The sequence below is a fragment of the Ranitomeya variabilis genome, chromosome 1 (assembly GCF_051348905.1).
Source record: "Ranitomeya variabilis isolate aRanVar5 chromosome 1, aRanVar5.hap1, whole genome shotgun sequence".
Lineage (NCBI taxonomy): Eukaryota > Metazoa > Chordata > Amphibia > Anura > Dendrobatidae > Ranitomeya > Ranitomeya variabilis.
Window position 1 is genome coordinate 833,511,130 of NC_135232.1, and position 19,408 is coordinate 833,530,537.

At 43.5% G+C, this 19,408-nt stretch overlaps 1 protein-coding gene across 3 annotated transcripts in view; it reads right to left on the minus strand.

The window, feature by feature from the left end:
- The window catches only part of ABRAXAS1 (abraxas 1, BRCA1 A complex subunit), a 65,943-nt gene extending 47,460 nt beyond the window's left edge, over positions 1-18,483 (minus strand). The window contains exons 1-6 of one of the 3 annotated variants that reach the window (XM_077275786.1): positions 18,022-18,483; positions 15,206-15,296; positions 10,036-10,072; positions 9,182-9,224; positions 4,514-4,580; positions 272-465 (exon numbers count right to left, since the gene is read on the minus strand). In XM_077275786.1, coding sequence (XP_077131901.1) covers positions 272-465; positions 4,514-4,580; positions 9,182-9,224; positions 10,036-10,072; positions 15,206-15,229 — 365 coding nt within the window. In that variant the 5' untranslated portion in view covers positions 15,230-15,296; positions 18,022-18,483. The remainder of the gene's footprint in view (positions 1-271; positions 466-4,513; positions 4,581-9,181; positions 9,225-10,035; positions 10,073-15,205; positions 15,297-18,021) is intronic. The other 2 variants (XM_077275784.1, XM_077275785.1) reach the window with 2 other exon arrangements.
- Positions 18,484-19,408: the final 925 nt, after the last annotated feature.

Here is a 19,408-nt window from a genome sequence, read left to right on the forward strand (position 1 = left end):
TCCTCTTGCTACAATAGTCTCCATCAGTCTTTGCTTACTTCTCTGCAGTGATGACATGTGGTACATGTGCATGTGATTTCTGCAGCCAATCACCGGCCTCAGCCGTTACGCCTGCACATATGGAATGAGACCTTTTTTACAGGCATGGATGGCAAGTCATCAATGCCTAACTGGTAAAGGCAGGCAAAGACCACCAAAACATCGGCGCCGGACCAGCAGGGATTGAAAAGGGGACCAATAGTTCATTTTTATTTTATACAGATGCACTTACTGATCTTGGGGTTTATGTAAAGCATACTCCATGAGGTGAGTAGATTCGGTCTCCGTTGTAGAGTGTGACGTGACCAATAAGAAAACAAGTTCTGAATTAGACAAGTAAGTCTGAAGGTTGTGATGCAAAACCTTCTCCCTGAAAGTTATTGTTTGCTCAGTGTTATGGCGAAATTTATACCATCCAATCACATCCTGTCACAACAAAAAAAAAGTAAATGCACTCAGCATTACAGAAGCAGTTCACAGTGCTTTCTAAATATGCAACACAACAGCAACACCATTATTAACCAGCCCAACATAATAAACTAAAGGCTGGCAGACTATATAAGAGAGCGTTACAAAACCTATGTTCACACTGGAAGCTACGAGGCTATGACTAAAGCTTTCTCTGACAGTCGGTTGGGGTTCTGCCATTATTTACTTAGAAGAGCTCTGCAATTTACAATATTTTGCCTAAAAATTCCAGGAAAGTGGAAATTAAATTACAGGTTCAAACTCTTTGAAAGAGGTCCATTCAGTAGTTTGAGTGTGTTACACAGGCCACATCACTGTATAGTGGCTGCAGAGCTGAGTAACATACAGTTTTTTACATTTTAATTACTTCTCTCCGTTGCGGAGATATTAGCTTGTACAGTTTGGGTTATACTTTAGAAGAGAGACATTATTAAGAAAAATGTGTGTCTGGGGGTATGCACTTTTTTCCCTGCATGAAATTAACCAATTATAAGCAGGAGGTGTCATGCAGTGGAAAAAAAAATAACACACACACCCCAGATAGTCAGAAGAACACTATGTGAGATATGTCATGACAAACAGCTCAGATCTCTCCATCTTTTCATTTTTCATCTCATGGCATGGGAGAAGGAGGGAGTAGAATAGAGCTGACAATGCCCCGAGGTGAAAGCTGGAAGTGTTTGTGCTCACACACAGCTCTGCTATATTCTACACAGTAGTTGCAGAGATTCGGGCTCAGATCAGGGCTGTCATTACATTTCTAACACGGGATAATGCCTGCTCTTAGCCTCTCTTTTGGCATGTTATTTTATTTACCCTGAATGATGTCTCTTATGAATGGTCCAAATCATGAAGGGGAAAAGTAAACACCTTCAGAGATGAATTACTGGAAGTGCCCTGTTGGACTTAGAAATTATAATCTACTCTTTACAAGCTAATACAGTTGTGGCCAAAAGTATTGACACCCCTGCAATTCTGTCAGATAATACTCAGTTTCTTCCTGAAAATGATTGCAAACACAAATTCTTTGGTATTATTATCTTCATTTAATTTGTCTTAAATGAAAAAACACAAAAAGAATTGTCCTAAAGCCAAACTGGATATAATTCCACACCAAACATAAAAAAGGGGGTGGACAAAAGTATTGGCACTGTTCGAAAAATCATGTGATGCTTCTCTAATTTGTGTAATTAACAGCACCTGCAACTTACCTGTGGCACCTAACAGGTGTTGGCAATAACTAAATCACATTTGCAGCCAGTTGACATGGATTAAAGTTGACTCAACCTCTGTCCTGTGTCCTTGTGTGTACCACATTGAGCATGGAGAAAAGAAAGAAGACCAAAGAACTGTCTGAGGACTTGAGAAACCAAATTGTGAGGAAGTATGAGCAATCTCAAGGCTACAAGTCCATCTCCAAAGACCTGAATGTTCCTGTGTCTACCGTGCGCAGTGTCATTAAGAAGTTTAAAGCCCATGGCACTGTGGCTAACCTCCCTAGATGTGGACGGAAAAGAAAAATTGACAAGAGATTTCAACGCAAGATTGTGCGGATGTTGGATAAAGAACCTCGACTAACATCCAAACAAGTTCAAGCTGCCCTGCAGTCCGAGGGTACAACAGTGTCAACCCGTACTATCCGTCGGCGTCTGAATGAAAAGAGACTGTATGGTAGGAGACCCAGGAAGACCCCACTTCTTACCCAGAGACATAAAAAAGCCAGGCTGGAGTTTGCCATAACTTACCTGAAAAAGCCTAAAACGTTTTGGAAGAATGTTCTCTGGTCAGATGAGACAAAAGTAGAGCTTTTTGTGCAAAGGCATCAACATAGAGTTTACAGGATCTAAAAGAGGCATTCAAAGAAAAGAACACGGTCCCTACAGTCAAACATGGCGGAGGTTCCCTGATGTTTTGGGGTTGCTTTGCTGCCTCTGGCACTGGACTGCTTGACCATGTGCATGGCATTATGAAGTCTGAAGACTACCAACAAATTTTGCAGCATAATGTAGGGCCCAGTGTGAGAAAGCTGGGTCTCTCTCAGAGGTCATGGGTCTTCCAGCAGGACAATGACCCAAAACACACTCCAAAAAGCACTAGAAAATGGTTTGAGAGAAATCACTGGAGACTTCTAAGGTGGCCAGCAATGAGTCCAGACCTGAATCCCATAGAACACCTGTGGAGAGATCTAAAAATGGCAGTTTGGAGAAGGCACCCTTCAAATATCAGGGACCTGGAGCAGTTTGCCAAAGAAGAATGGTCTAAAATTCCAGCAGAGCATTGTAAGAAACTCATTGATGGTTACCGGTTGGTCGCAGTTATTTTGGCTAAAGGTTGTGCAACCAAGTATTAGGCTGAGGGTGCCAATACTTTTGTCTGGCCCATTTTTGGAGTTTTGTGTGAAATGATCAAGGTTTTGCTTTTTGCTTCATTCTCTTTTGTGTTTTTTCATTTAAGACAAATTAAATGAAGATAATAATACCAAAGAATTTGTGTTTGCAATCATTTTCAGGAAGAAACTGAGTATTATCTGACAGAATTGCAGGGGTGTGAATACTTTTGGCCACAACTGTATGTATGCAATGGAGATGAGAAATTAAAACTTAGAAACTATGTGCCCGATTAATCAAGACCAGTCTTGTTCACGTTGGTCTTGATGAGAGGACATGTGCTACAGGTGCATGCCTCAAGACGCGGACGAGTGTCGTGCACTCCCATATGCACACTACCACAAATCCTACTCCAGGCCCTGCTGGAGTACGATTTGTGGCATAGCAAACGCTGTAGCACGTCATAAATTTTATGAGAAGCAGTCGCCACATCCCCACTCCTCCCTTTTCGGCAGAGCTGGTAGAAACTGGCATGAAGTGCAGCTCAAAATTGTGCCTAAATCTTGTGACTTTTGAAAGCTTTTATGCTAGAGTTTTGCCATGACATCTCAGAAGCATCGGGCCCTACGTTTTATTCACCATGTGATCAATATTCCATAATGTGGCCAGTTTACCATACTAAAACTGGTAAGCAGTCAGTAATGTGAATGCATTAATTTTCTAACATGTATTTGTTCTCTTCACATGAAGGCCATCTAATCACATTGGAAACTACACCGTTGGCTCCTGCTCGGCTTCTTTTGCTCAAACTATAAACTTGGCTGGTTAGTGATGAATAGACTCCGCATCCTCCAAACATATTTCTCCACATCAGATTAAGCTACAGAACTACTCCCTTCCTATAGGCTTTGTAGGACCTTCACAGGCTCGAATATCTAAGGCTATGTGCACACGGTGCGGATTTTGCTGCGGATCCGCAGCGGTTTTGACGATGCGGATCTGCAGCTGTTTTCCATAAGTTTACAGTACCATGTAAACTTATGGAAAACAAAATCCGCAGTGCCCATGGAAAAAAAGTGTGCGGAAACGCTGCCGTTTACATTCCGCAGCATGTCAATTCTTTGTGCGGATTCCGCTGCGGTTTACACCTGCTCCTCAACAGGAATCCGCAGGTGTAAAACCACAGGTGGAATCCGCACAAAACGCGGTAAATCCGAGGTAATTCCGCAGGTAATCCGCAGTGCGGTTTACCTGCGGATTTACAAAAACAGATGAGGAAAAATCCGCAGACATCCATCCTACGTATGCACATACCCTAAAGGAGCAAGAATCACAGACTTTTGGAGTAGTGTGATTCCATGGCTGCTGCCATGTAGAGAACTAAAGCACAGCTCCATTAAAGTGAATGGGGTCAGTTGCAGCTCCTCTGCACAGCCTCTTGATTTTCAGGATCAACGGGCGAGGGGCAAGAGTCAGCCTTAGTTATCATATAGAGTATCTTAGCAATAAGGAAACACGACTATTTGTAAGCAATAACTGAAGCATCATTTAATTTATACCTGACTCTACTTTTAAACTACAATAACTAAACTACTAAACTACAATAAAAATAGAAATTTTTAAGGAAGACCAGCAAACACATTTCTGGATTAAGTCCATGCCCGACTTGTATTGGTTACCTTTTCTTGGCCAGCAAGTAGCTTCTTTAATGCAAGGTTGTTCAATTCACCCACTCCACTGTAAAACCTATACATATTTATATACCATTAGACATGCAGAACAGTAATCCTGGAGTTCAGTTTAAACAGACTTTAAATAGTTAAAACATGCTGCTTATTTAAAGGGGAAGTATCTGCTACCATGGAGCCAGGCACTGCTGGTGGTAAATGGGCCTGATGCTGTGACTGCCAGGGAAAGTGAAAGCAATGTTTGACTTTTGGGGATTGTAGATGAGGGACATGGTTGCAATTAGAGGGCAGAGGGGGTTCTAGACAATGCTGCGACTACTTGGGAGTTCAGCAAAATATCAACTTAACCCAAAAACTAGTTAAAGGGAATCTGTCAATAGGATCATTCCTTCTAAGCCGTCTATATGGGTATGCAGGTCATAGGAAGCTAAATAAAATGAAACCTTGATATCTGCGACCTGATGTCTTCTTTCAGTGAAATCCACATTTTTCTTATATACAAATGAGCTGGCCTGGGATATGGGCAGGACACTGATCTGCCTCCAAAGATTATTTTATATAAAAGGGGATGTTGCAGTGTAAGACATGTAACTAACACAGGACAGTAGAACTGAACTTTGTCTCATTACAAACAGCTGCAGCTCTCCCAGCTCTGCTGTATGGTAGGTCTGTCTTCTAATCACACACAGATGTGAAGTGAGATCAGGAGAGAGGCCATTACATGTCTCACACTGGTAACTCCCCATTTCATATAAAATAATCTCTGGAGGCAGATTCTCATGCAGATCAGAGTAAGGCCCATAGATCTTAACAGCTCATTTATATATGCGAGAAATGTGGATTTCACTGGAGTAAGACATCAGCTCGCAGATATCAAGATACTAGATGGAGGCCCGATGCTATCGCATGGGGAGGGTGGTGACGTGCCAATGAGGGCATGCTACAAAGCCTGCCCCCATCGGCACGTCACCACCCTCCCCATGCGATAGCATCGGGCCTCCATCATAGTATACGATATTTCCTCCTCTCCCCGGAGGACACGCCCTGTTACAGCCGGTGATTCCCGGAGCCCCGCCTCTCACCGTCTCCACCACTCTCCGCTCCTTGCACCTCTGCACTCAGGAGCCCCGAGATCAGCAGTGCGGAGAGCAGTCTTTCCGGGATCCATCTGCCGCGCCTGCTCTCATCCATGTGATCGACGATCAGCACTCTGTCCCGTCAACATGGCCGCCGCTAGGATTGTCGGACTGAGGAGCGAGGGGAGTGACAGAGAGGAGCTGGAAGAGCAATGGGAGACGGGGAGCGACGGAGATGAGCGAGGGGAGACGGGGAGCGACGGAGATGAACGAGGGGAGATGGGGAGCCATGGACAGAAGAGAGGGGAGATGGGGAGCGACGGAGAGGGGCGAGCGACAGACAGAAGAGAGGGGAGACAGGGAGAAACGGACAAAAGAGAGGGGCGACGGGGAGCGACGGACAGACTGGTACCACCAGCGGGTGTCATATTGGAATACCCATCACTTGGGTATCCCAATATGGCGGTCGGCGTACTTCCGGTGCGGCGGATTGTGGGATTCGAGGACGTCCAGACGGAAGTGAATGACAGACAATTTAAGGTAATTATACAGATAGATAATTTTATTCAGCTTCCTACATCCTACATTCTCATATAGACAGTTTAGGAGGGTTGATCCAACTGACAGAAGCCCTTTAAATAATTAAAGAGGTGGTTCACTACAATCTACAGTACAGACCAGTAGTTTGGACACACCTTCTCATTTAAAGATTTTTCTGTATTTTCATGACCATGAAAATTGTACATTCACACTGAAGGCATCAAAACTATGAATTAACACATGTGGAATTATATACTTAACAAAAAAGTGTGAAACAACTGAAATTATGTCTTATATTCTAGGTTCTTCAAAGTAGCCACCTTTTGCTTTGATGACTGCTTTGCACACTCTTGGCATTCTCTTGATGAGCTTCAAGAGGCAGTCCCCGGGAATGGTTTTCCAACAATCTTGAAGGAGTTTCCAGAGATGCTTAGCACTTGTTGGCCCTTTTGCCATCACTTTGCGGTCCAGCTCACCCCAAACCATCTCGATTGGGTTCAGGTCTAGTGACTGTGGAGGCCAAGTCATCTGGCGTAGCACCCCATCACTCTCCTTTGGTAAAATAGCCCTTACACAGCCTGGAGGTGTGTTTGGGGTCATTGCCCTGTTGAAAAATAAATGATGGTACAACTAAACGCTAACATGCCGCTGCAAGATGCTGTGGTAGCCATGCTGGTTCAGTATGCCTTCAATTTTGAATAAATCCCCAACAGTGTCACCAGCAAAGCACCCCTACACCATAACACCTCCTCCTCCATGCTTCACGGTGGGAACCAGGCATGTAGAGTCCATCCGTTCACCTTTTCTGTGTCACACAAAGACACTGTGGTTGGAACCAAAGATCTCAAATTTGGACTCATCAGACCAAAGCACAGATTTCCACTGGTCTAATGTCCATTCCTTGTGTTCTTTAGCCCAAACAAGTCTCTTCTGCTTGTTGCCTGTCCTTAGCAGTGGTTTCCTAGCAGCTATTTTACCATGAAGGCCTGCTGCACAAAGTCTCCTCTTATCAGTTGTTGTAGAGATGTGTCTGCTGCTAGAACTCTGTGTGGCATTGACCTGGTCTCTAATCTGAGCTGCTGTTAACCTGTGATTTCTGAGGCTGATGACTCGGATAAACTTATCCTCAGAAGCAGAGGTGACTCTTTGTCTTCCTTTCCTGGGGCGGTCCTCATGTGAGCCAGTTTCTTTCTAGCGCTTGATGCTTTTTGCCACTGCACTTGGGGACACTTTCAAAGTTTGCACAATTTTTCGGACTGACTGACCTTCATTTCATAAAGTAATGATGGCCACCCGTTTTTCTTTACTTAGCTGCTTTTTTCTTGCTATAATACAAATTCTAACAGTCTATTCAGTAGGACTATCAGCTGTGTATCCACCAGACTTCTGCACAACACAACTGATGGTCCCAGCCCCATTTATAAGGCAAGAAATCCCACTTATTAAACCTGAAAGGGCACACCTGTGAATTGAAATCCATTCCTGGTGACTACCTCTTGAAGCTCATCAAGAGAATGCCAAGAGTGTGCAAAGCAGTCATCAAAGCAAAAGGTGGCTACTTTGAAGAACCTAAAATATAAGACATAATTTCAGTTGTTTCACACTTTTTTGTTAAGTATATAATTCCACATGTGTTAATTCATAGTTTTGATGCCTTCAGTGTGAATGTACAAATTTCATAGCCATGAAAATACAGAAAAATCTTTAATGAGGTGTGTCCAAAACTTTTGGTCTGTACTGTATATTGTGCACATCGATTTAACCCATTGAAATAAGTGTTTGTGCAAATACCTTCTCTTTTCATATTTGACTGTGACCAGCGCTATTTTTGCTCGCTCAGTGCCAATCACGTGACCCCCGGCTGCAGCCTCCGACGATTTCACGCAGACTGCGGCCACTCCCCGATTGACTAGGCTGTGGGCGGTGTTTCACGTGCGTGCGCTGTATGTTTTACTCTCTCCTCTGCTTTCATTGGCACATGCTTGCGGGGCACTGCCAATCAAAGCAGAGAAGGAGAGAGGAAAACATACAGCCCACGCTCAATATTGCGGTGTACCATGCAGTGAAACATGTGCCCAATAATCGATGTGCACAATATAGATAGTAGGGCAGCACAGTGGGTGAGTGGTTAGCACTGTATCCAACCATGGACAAGATCTGCAAGGAGTTTTCATGCTCTCCCTAGGTTTTCGTGGGTTTTCTCCAGGTACTCCGGTTTCCTACCACACTCCAAATACATTTTGATAAGGAAATTAGATTGTGAGCCCAATGGGGACAGTGCCGATAATATCTGTAAAGAGCGGTGGAATTAATGCCGCTATATAAGTGAGTAAAATAAATAAACCACCTCTTTAATGAAAGTGGGCACCTGGTCTGCACATCAGAATATTATACATTGTTCTATTAAATCGAAGCCAAGTTTTAAAAACTGAACATGAGGTTCTTAAGTTAACATTTTGGTCAAAGTGTATAAGCCCACTGCGACATCACAACAAACTTTTTAAATGTGACCCCATTCTATTAGGTGCGGCCCTGCATAGTGACTAACGCTGCAACACAGTACCAGCATGGATAGCAACCCAGGTGCCTGACAGCACCCATGCTCCCAAAGGCCACGGGGCTCATTTGGTGTTGGACCTGTAGGTCAGCCATTGTTGTCTTTGGGGTGATGTGCCCCATAGCTTTGGGGGCTTTGTCTAGAAGCATATGTGATGTTGGGCACAAGGATAGCTGCAGGAAAGGTGCTGTGAAGTTGGTAGTAACTATGTAGTGCTGCACCCAATAGAGTGGCCAAATTTCCTTTTTTTTTTTAAACCATATTAAATGCAGTGTGTAAAATAAGGGGCAGGTCAGTGAGGGATCAGTGACCTGTCAGAAGCCATACTGGTGAATACCTAATCAGAGCACCACATGAAGACCCCTCACAGGCCGCCACGAAGCACGAGCATATCATTAACTCAAAACTGAAAATAAAGATTAAACAACAACCACAAGACGGATTTCACCAACCAAATATCATTGTAATCAGTATAACAGCGCCAACCTGACACTGTAGGTTACTGTGCACAATCCTGATGACAGGTTCCCTTTAAGTAAAACACAAAAGGTGATAGAAGTTTAAGATTTAATTGATCTATAAGATCAATGACTTAATGAATATAAAGATCATTGTTAAAAACTGGTATCACTATTTACATGAATAAAACACATACACAAATCAATACCATGTTACGGTACGTTCACATTTGCTTTGTGCGCCGCAGCGTCGGCGCCGCAGCGCACAACGCAAACAAAAACGCAGCAAAACGCATGCACAACGCTGCGTTTTGCGCCGCATGCGTCCTTTTTTTTACTTGATTTTGGACGCAGCAAAAATGCAACTTGCTGCGTCCTCTGCGCCCGGACGCGGGCGCCGCAGCGACGCAAAACGCAAGTGCGACGCATGTCCATGCGCCCCCATGTTAAATATAGGGGCGCATGACGCATGCGGCGCCGCTGCAGCGCCCGCCGCTAATGTGAACGTAGCATTAATGGGTCCTAAAAGGACATCTACATGAAGCAATGCCGCTGCGGAATAACTGCAGCTGCACCATCCACACCAGATGATGCTAGCTTGAACTGTGGCGTATGGTACATTTAGACAAGTGCATGGAACTGCACATGGATGGAGCCCCTTACAATGTGTAGACATGACTGGCACATTAATAAGAAGGGTTTTCTAAATGAAGCCAGATACACGGCAGTTTCCTCTCCTGGAAAATCAGTAGAGCACATGCACATTGTGCACATAACCTAAAACATTATATAATTTTTTTTAATGCTGATCGAAATAAAATAATATTATTGCAAAATGCAAGAAACAGCACTTTTCTCTAATAAGCAGAAACATTTACAAACCTGCAGGGATGATATAAAGGTATACTTCTTTGGATATCTGCGAGATAGAATAATATGAATTGCATTAGAATACTAATAGTTAACAAAGCAATCTGATAATAAGAAAATATGTCCAACTTTGAAGCTTGTGTAGTGAAGGAAAGGTCATGCTGTATTAAATGTGGTGAGCACCGACTTTGGGTGGTGACAACATAGTCATGTCCCACTCCATTATTTTGATATGGTAGAATATAATAGGAAAAGCTTTCAGCTACATATCTACCTGACCGCAATAGTCACTCAGGGTAAGGTCACACGTAACACTCACGGCACGACCATGACTTTTAAAGAGGACAGTGAAATAAAAGCATGCAAACTGGGTGGGGAAGGGGTAATGCGTTGCCATGGCAGCCAGGGGCCTGCATTGATGATAATCCTGTGTCTAGTGTTCACAGGAGTTTTTTCATTAATAAAAAACTGTGGAATTGCTGAATATAGTACAAGTGATCAGGCAATCACAGGTTTAAAGGGAAACCTGTCACCATAAAAATGCAGTCCAATCTACAGACACCAAGTCATAGAGCAGGGAAAGGGGAGTTAGTTTTGCCACAAAAGACTCATTATAACCTGTGGTTAATCATTTACACCTCTGCTCTTTCTGGGAGTTTGAGTCCAGTGGGTGGTCCTATCAGTGACTGCCAGCTTATAAGATTGCATACAGTGATAGCTGTCACTCTCTAATAGACCGCCCACTGGACCCAAACTCCCAGAATGAGCAGAGGTGTAAATGATTAATCACAGGTTATAAGGAGTCTTTTCTCATAAAACCACATATCAATCTTCTGAGCTCCCCCTGCTCTATAACATGCTGCCTGCAGATTGGACAGTATTTTCATGGTGACAGGATCACTTTAAGTCCCCTAAGAAAAGGTAAATAGTAAAGTGAAGAAAAAAAAGTTTAAAAAAACACAAGTTCAAATGCTTTTCTGCCCCATTAAAACGTCAGTTCAAGAGTGGGCTAGCCAGTTCAAAGGCGGGCAACAAGATTACTACAAGAGATGGAAGGCCTCTCATATGACAGGTTTGAAAAGTCAGCCTTGTTTAGCTTAGAAAACAAATAAAAAGAGGCCTCAGAGGGGATCTCATTTACACAAATATGTATGTGTGGTCAGTACAAAGGACTGGCATAAGACTTATTCCTTCCAAAGATCATACTAATGACCAGGGGGCACTCATTACGGGTGGATGAAAGGCAATGCCAGAAACTAAACAGGAAAGGGTTCTTTACACTTAGAGCAGTCAGCCTGTGGAATGCCTTACCACAAGAGGTAGTAATGGCAGACACTATAGCAGCTTTTAAAAAAGGGCTGGATAATTTTTCAACACAAACGGCATTGTGGGTTATAAATAATCTAGTGATAGAGAATGTACAACGTGGTTCACTTGATACTTTACCAGGAAAAATTGCTGTAACTTCTAAAAGAGACGACCTATCCTACTGAAATTTGGACTGTTCATAAGAAACTGATGTTTTAAAGCAGGTGTTGAGAATGTCCACCGTTCCATATTGTTGAATGTATTCCGCAGGACATCTGGGGTCATATTCATATATATCCTCTATGTTCTCTCAGAGTGCCTTTAATGTTCATGGCTTGTTACTGTACACCCGACCCTTCAATTGGCCCAAAAGGAAAAAATCCAGCACTAATTAATTCCTCTTGATTGGGCCCTTTCAGTCCTGAACGACAGTCACTCTGTATGGGCGAACACAAACACATTGTTGGTCGCTTATTCAACGATTTACACAGAAATGCCAGAAGTCGCTCTTTCACATCTTGAATTGCTTCCTCAGACATTTTCCGATGTCCACCATCATGTCAATCCAGTAATGTTCCTCTATATTCCAGCTAATTCACCAATGACAGAATACATAGATTGGATGGCGGATTTCAACCTCTAAACTTGAGACACTCACTTTGGCACTCCTTTTAGGACTCAGTTTTCCAATAAGTTTTCACAATGAAAAAAGCTCCTCCAAACTGTACATGTACATTATTAACAAATGAAGAAGGAATTTTGCAGGAGTGAAATGAAAGCACCACATGAATTACCGACAATGTAGAAAGGCTTGCAGCAAGTCTATCCAGTAGTGGAGCTGACCGAAGGGGCGACAAGTTGGCGAGACCACCCAGCATGAGGATGTTTCTGGTCACTGAGGTTCATTGCACTCACACTTCTCATGAAGCAAATTATGTACAGTCCAAATTTTAGTACGGTTGACCGTCTCCTTTAGAATTTACAGCAATTTCTCCAGTTAAGGGCTCTTTCACATGTTCTGATATTTCCGGTACCGGAAAAAACAGTACCAGAAATATCAGTGTCAGTGTGTGTCATCCTTGTGGCATAAAATTAAATAATTAAAAAAAAAAACGGTGTGTGGTCCACCTTATTTTTTACACCCAATAAAGCTAAAGCAGACAGATGGGGGCTGGTATTCTCGGGATAGTAAGGGGCCATGGATTTCCCCCCTCTTCCCACAGACTAAAAATAGCACTTCGCTGCCACCCTGAAAAGGCACATCTAGATGCACCAATTCTGGCGCTTTTCCCGGCTTTTCCCACTTGCTCTGTAGCGGTGGCAAGTCGGGTTCATATTTGTGGGGATGATGTCACCTTATTGTCTGGTGACATCAAGCCCACGGCCTCGTAAGGTGCCTCTGCTTTTCTAATCCTATAGTTGTATTGTAAATAAACACACAGCAAGTATAAAGTCTTTTATTTTAAATAAAAACAAAACACACTTTTCCTTGAGTATTTAAAAATAAACACCGTAATCCATGTCTGGGGATAAACAGTTTTCAACCTGGACGGTGCCAAGATGCAACTGTCCAGGCTGAGAACCACTGGTGAATAAGCTGCTGCGTAAGGCTGCTTTCACACTAGCGTCGGTACGGGCCCGTCGCAGAGCGTCAGGCTGACGTACCGACGCATGCTGTGAAATAAATGCCCAACGTAGGCAGCGGAAGCAGTCTTAAGACGCTTCCGCTGCCCCATTGCAAGGTCCGGGGAGGAGGGGGCGGAGTTTCGGCCGCGCATGCGCGGTCCAAAATGGTGGGCTCGACGCACAAAAAAAGTTACATGTAACGTTTTTTTTGTGGCGGCGGTCCGCCAAAACACGGCGCAACTGTCGCACGACAACTTTGCAGGATGCGTTTTTTCTCCTGAACAACGCATTGCAACGTATTGCAAACGAAGCTAGTGTGAAAGTAGCCTTAGGTGGAATGGGCATTAGTTGAGCATAACTATGTTTGTTATTTTTAAATAAAAAAGGAAAAGTTTGTTTTTTATTTCTAATAAAGGACTTGCTGTGTGTTTATTTACAATACAACTATAGGATTGGTAATGGCTAGATGTCTTATAGACACCTCTCCATTACTAAGCCGTGGGCTTGATGTCACCAGACAATACGAAGGTGACATCAACCCAACAAACATGAACCCCACTTGCCACTGCCACAGGGCAAGTGGGAAGAGATAAGCAAAGCGCCAGAATTGGCGCATATAATAGATGTGCCTTTTCTGGGCGGCTGAGGGCTGCTATTTTTAGCCAATATCCCTGAGAATTTGACCCCCAGCTATCTGCTTTAGCTTGGCTGATTTGTCAAAAATGGGGGTGACCACACGCCGTTTTTTTTTTTTTTTTTAAATTATTTAAATAATTAAAAAATATGGCATGGGGACCGCTAAAATTCTTGATAACCAACATTGCTAAAGCTGACGGCTGAGGGTTGCAGCCAGCAGCAGTCAGTTTTGCCTGGCTGGTTATCAAAAATACATGGAAACCCCACTTTCTTTTATTTTATTTTTAGCACAGGTGGTGGCTGATGAATACTCATCAGCCACAGCCTGATCTCACTGTTATCAGTTGAATACAACTCTCAACATTCTCCCCTGCTAGCAGCACGAGAAGGGGAGAATGAGGAGCGGTGTCTTCAGCACCTAGCGCCAGTGCAAACTGTACCACTGATTCCTGGCGCCGGTACGTGTCACACTGATCGGTATGCACATGTGCGGGATGTTTTGCAGTCCGTGTTGCTGTTAAAAAACGGACATGTCTGCGTGTTTTGCCCATGGACACACACTGACATGTGCACAAACCCATTCACTTTAATGGGTCTACATGTGTAAGTGTCTCCAGTACGTGTGGAAACTTACCACACGTAAAGGAAACACAGAAAGAGCCCTAAAGTAGAGAGTGGATCACCCTGTATAATGGGTCAAGAAAAGTTTAACTTGATGGACATACGTCTTTTTTCAACCTATTGAACTATGTAAAAATAAATGAAAAAAAAACACAAAAACATACAAGTGGTATCACCGTGTCGGAAATATCAACTTAATGCAATCAGTAAACTTTGTCCCAAGAAAAAAGGAAAAAAAGAAGAGAAGAATAAAAATGCCAGAACTGAAGCTGGAATTCCAGGGGGAAAAAAAAACAACAACACATGCAACACGAAGAGATCTAAGTGTCTTAACTACTCCAAAATGGTATCAATAAAAACTATCAAAAAGTTAAAATGTTACGAGTCTTGGAAAAATGGCTACACAATTTTTTTTATGAATTTAAATTTTTTTGTCAATCATCACATAATTTAAAAAAAACTATGCCAAGTTTTATACAAGTTTGATAGCAATGTAATCATACTGACATGAAGAACCATATTGCCAAGTCATTTTGACCATACTAGTAATACAGGAAAACCAAAATTCAAAAAACAATTGTGTAATAATGTTTACCGCAATTTCACTGCACTTGGACTTTTTTCCCCTCGTTTCAGAGTATATTGAATGACAAAATGAATGAAGCCATTCACAATGGTGAATACAACCGTTGACACATTTTTTTTTAAAGTTATGGCTCTTGGAACAAGGAAGGGAAAAAAATGAGATTGCCATATTGTGTAGTTGTTAATGTTAGGACGCAGCCGCATCATGTGAAGACTCTTCCAATATGTGACTATTGTCTTCAGGTGTATATTTGACTGAGATCATTTCCAATTATGTTCCACCATATTAAAATAATAGAGTTGGATGTGATTGTGCTGCACTTTGTACATTTTAGCCATATTATAGGAAGCAAACAATGTATATAATCTAATACATCTCAGAGCTGTCTCAATCTGCTGAACGTACCGATAGTGTACACCACTTGTACATCGCTCATCTGAGAATCAGTGATACTATCCTCTGCTTCTCCCTTCACAACCCCCAGAAGGAATCCTTCCTGTGTACAAAAAAACAGAAAATCATTATAGACAGTACTAAGACTGCGAGGGAGAGTTTACCCGCCAATTCTACATCAAATGTACACTGAATTATCACTGTACAAAATGAAATTATCAGTGATGTGAAAACTACCCCAATACATACTGGAGATTAGGAGACTGTACAGGACTATGGATATCCCCGAATCAGGCTGAGCTCAGATAAAAGATACCATTATATTAAATAGGCAAGTCATTTTTCTTTCTTTGTGGTATCACTATATAAAGGACACTTATTGTGCGTAAGCTCTTTTTTGGCCATTTCTCCCAAGTGTCCCAAGAGCCACTTTTCAACAAAACAGCAGGCATGTGCTACTGTGGGCAGCGTGCGTGGCCGAAACGAAACAACGTCTCCGGACTTCTCTTCCATAGAACACATCAGGGACTTCATTGGTTCATCATCTGCAAAGGGAGCTGCCAGCAGGAGTGTGTATATACAAGGTAATGTGCAAACACGTTCGGCATGGGTGGAAAAAATGCTACAAAGTAAAAAGGACTTCAAAAATAGAAGTGTTAATAGTTTATTTTCTCAATTAACAAAATACAAAGAGAACCAACAAAAGAGAAATCTAAATCAAATCGGTATATGGTGCGACCGCCCTTTGCTTTGAAAACATCATTAATACTTCTAGATACACTTGCACGCGGTTTTTGAAGGAACTCGGCAGTGAGGTTGCTCCAAACATCCTGAAGAAGTAACCACAGATCTGTGGATGTAGGTTTAAATACTTCTGTGCCTTCATGCAATTCGATGCTTTGTGGGCACCATATCATCACTTCCAAAACTCCATGTTCTTAAAGGGAACCTATCAGCCAATATAAGGTGCCGCCACTGCCTTTTAGGGCTTATCTACGGCATTCTGTAATGCTGTAGATAAGCCCCTGGTCCAACCTGAAAGATAAGAAAAATAAGTTATATTATACTCACCTGGGGGGCCGGTCCGGTCCGATGGGTGTCGCAGGTCAGGGTCCGGCACCTCCCATTTTCTTGCAATGTCGCCCTCCTGTTGCTTCATGGCTCCTCGGCATCGCGCTCCTGCGCAGGCGTACTTCTCTGCCCTGTTGAAAGCAAAGTAAAGTACTGCAGTGCGCAGGGAAAGGTCACAGAGGCCCAGCACCTGCGCACTGCAGTACTTTACTTTGCCCTCAACAGGACAGATAAGTATGCCTGCGCAGGAGCCCAATGCTGGGAAGCGATGAAGCAACAGGAGTGCGGCGTTGCAAGAAGATGGGAGGCACCGGACCTGGACATGTAACACCCATCGGACCAGACCGCCCCCCTGGTGAGTATAATATAACTTATTTTTCTTCACTTGCAGGTCAGACCGGGGGCTTATCTACAGCATTATAGCATGCTGTACACAAGCCCTGAAAGGCAGTGGGAGCATCTTATAGCAGCAAAACCTGCTGGCAGGTTCCCTTTAAAAAGGGTTGTCCACTTTTCAGACAATCACTTCTCAACCACCATATTCCCCAATGTAAATTAAGTGCAGGCGCTGTTCTAAAAAATATTGGCACCTGCTTTCCCGGGGCTCGCTTGACAATGTTATCCTCTCCCCGCAGCCAATTAGCAGCCGCTTCCCCCTAATTTCCCTCACCTTAAATTGACACCTGGGAAGCGTAAGAGCTGCTGCTGTGTGACTTCCTATGGATACCAGTTAGGCTACGTTCACATTAGCGTTAAGCTAATGTGCGTCGGGTTTGCGTCGGCGACGCAGCGGCGACGCATGCGTCATGCGCCCCCTATACTTAACATGGGGGACGCATGCGTTTTTTTGTGTTGCGTTGTGCCACACATGCGTCTTTTTTGCCGCAAGCGTCGGACCAAAAAAACGCAGCAAGTTGCATTTTTCTTGCGTCCGATTTTCGGCAAAAAACGACGCATGCGTCGCAAAACGCAGCGTTTTTGCGTGCGTTTTGCCGCGTTTTTGCGTGCGTTGTGCGTTGCGTCGCCGACGCAGCGGCGCACAACGCTAGTGTGAACTTAGCCTTACATCCATAGATGCGAGTGTAGTAATCGGCTGCAGGGAGAGCATCCCATAATGCTGCAGGAGAGAAGGCGCCGACAGTGTAGGAACCAGAGGGGAGTATAGCTGCTATTTTCCATGGGGGACCTATAGAGATTGGCAATAGGGAGTAGCGGCCAACCCCACGAATATCCTGAACGGCCAGGTGTCTCGGTGTGACGTTTGATTTGACCTCCTTGTACGATGCACAGGTGACAACCTGCCAGCAAAGCAGACGAGTCTGGCATCCCACAATGGCAGGCAATTTGTGCCCACAGCACGGATCTTAGGGGGGGTGGTGCGAAACGATTCGCTCATTTCTATTGGGGGGGGGCAACTTTTACATGGGTCAAGTATCAGGAGCGCATAGACAAGAGCTTACAGATACAACATCCCCCTCATTCCCGCAGCTCGCCCTATATTTTACATTAGTGACCAAGGAGCCCTCATTCCTGGTTTCTGATTGCACCCACCACCCACGTGTATGACGACCGCTGACGGATGGCCAATACTGGGAACAAGCTCCATTATCAGATCTTTAGAAGCAGCGCTTCTCCTTTCCCACCTGCCCTGATTGTGCCAATACTAGTGTGGATGCCCTCAGCCCAGGTGGTAATGTGGCACCAGCACATGATGGAGGTCCGCGGACTCCTTAACCTTCCCAGAAGCGTCTACTCACCGAGTCTGAGCCGGAGTTCCCATGCTGGAAGGCGAGGGCGCCAAAAACAAACCCTGACATGAGCGCCCTGGTGCTCTCCCCTGCCATGGCGAGCGCTCACCCTCCGCTACCATAACGGTCTCTACGAGGAACGGACTGCGCCACCGGTTACATCGCTCACAAACAAACTAGAGAGACGTTCACACTGTAACTGACTAAACGCGTTATAGTAAAAGCAGGAAGTGTGCTCCTCATGTGCAGCAGCGAGAGGCAGCGGGCATGTGTAGCGCGACACCACGGGAGGCAGCGCCCTCTGCTGGACAAAGTCTATACTGCGCCTGGGAGCTTTCCTGACAACATTTACCTTCTTTCTTTCATTTTTTTTCTCTCTTTCTTCCAAGATCCACAACTTTTTTTTTATTTTTTCCATCTACATAGCTGTTTTTCCCAGAACAAGTTATAGTTTTGAGCAGCGCCATTTATTTCACCACTACTGCAAAATGGGGAAGAAATTTCTACGTGCAGCAAAATTGGAAAAAAAAAAAAAAAAAAGCATTTTTGCCATTGTCTTTTGGAGTTTTGTTTTCACAGCGATCATTATCTGGTAAAAATGACCATCCTATCCAGTTTTACTAAGATTGATTTAGAAACAAAAAAATCCCCATAAAAAATGGTAAACTTTATTAAATAACAAATAACGACATTTTAAAAATATGTATATAACCCAAAAAAACAACCCAAGAAATATTATAAGCCTAATCAAATACCCCAGGGACACGACCCCCCGGAAGTACTAAGTGTCTGCACAAGTAAAGGACATCCTCAATTCAGCAAACAAATGTTTGTATGTATCCTACTGCACATGTACAATATTAAATGTGATACACACGTGTTGTCTTAAGCTAAATATAAGAGATGTGCAGATATACGTGAGGTATCCCTAAAAGCTGCGATAAACCTGAAAACTATGCCTACCTAGATGCGGAGGTTGGCACCCTAAGAAAAACGAGAATGGCGCCCCCGCTCGTGCGACGGCTGTCCCTGAACTCCTATCAACTCCCTATAAGCACTATAGTAGGAAACAGAAGGCCAGGTGGCTTGTAGCTTTCAAATGATCATATGTGATGTTATATGAACATAGTAAATGCCCCCCCTCCCTCCAATGTGATGTAAGACAAAGGGAATAGAGATAATAAAAGATAACCTTAAGCATAGATCAAAACATATATATCAGAAGTCAGGTATACCGCAGCATAGTCATATCCTCAACACATGTCTTACCAGAACACAAATGATGCAAACATGATTAAATAAACAACAACGCCACAATGCTTAACTGGATGTGTCACCATACCCATCCACTGCAGACAGCCCACCATTCAGTAAAAATAAAACAAAGATAAAGTGG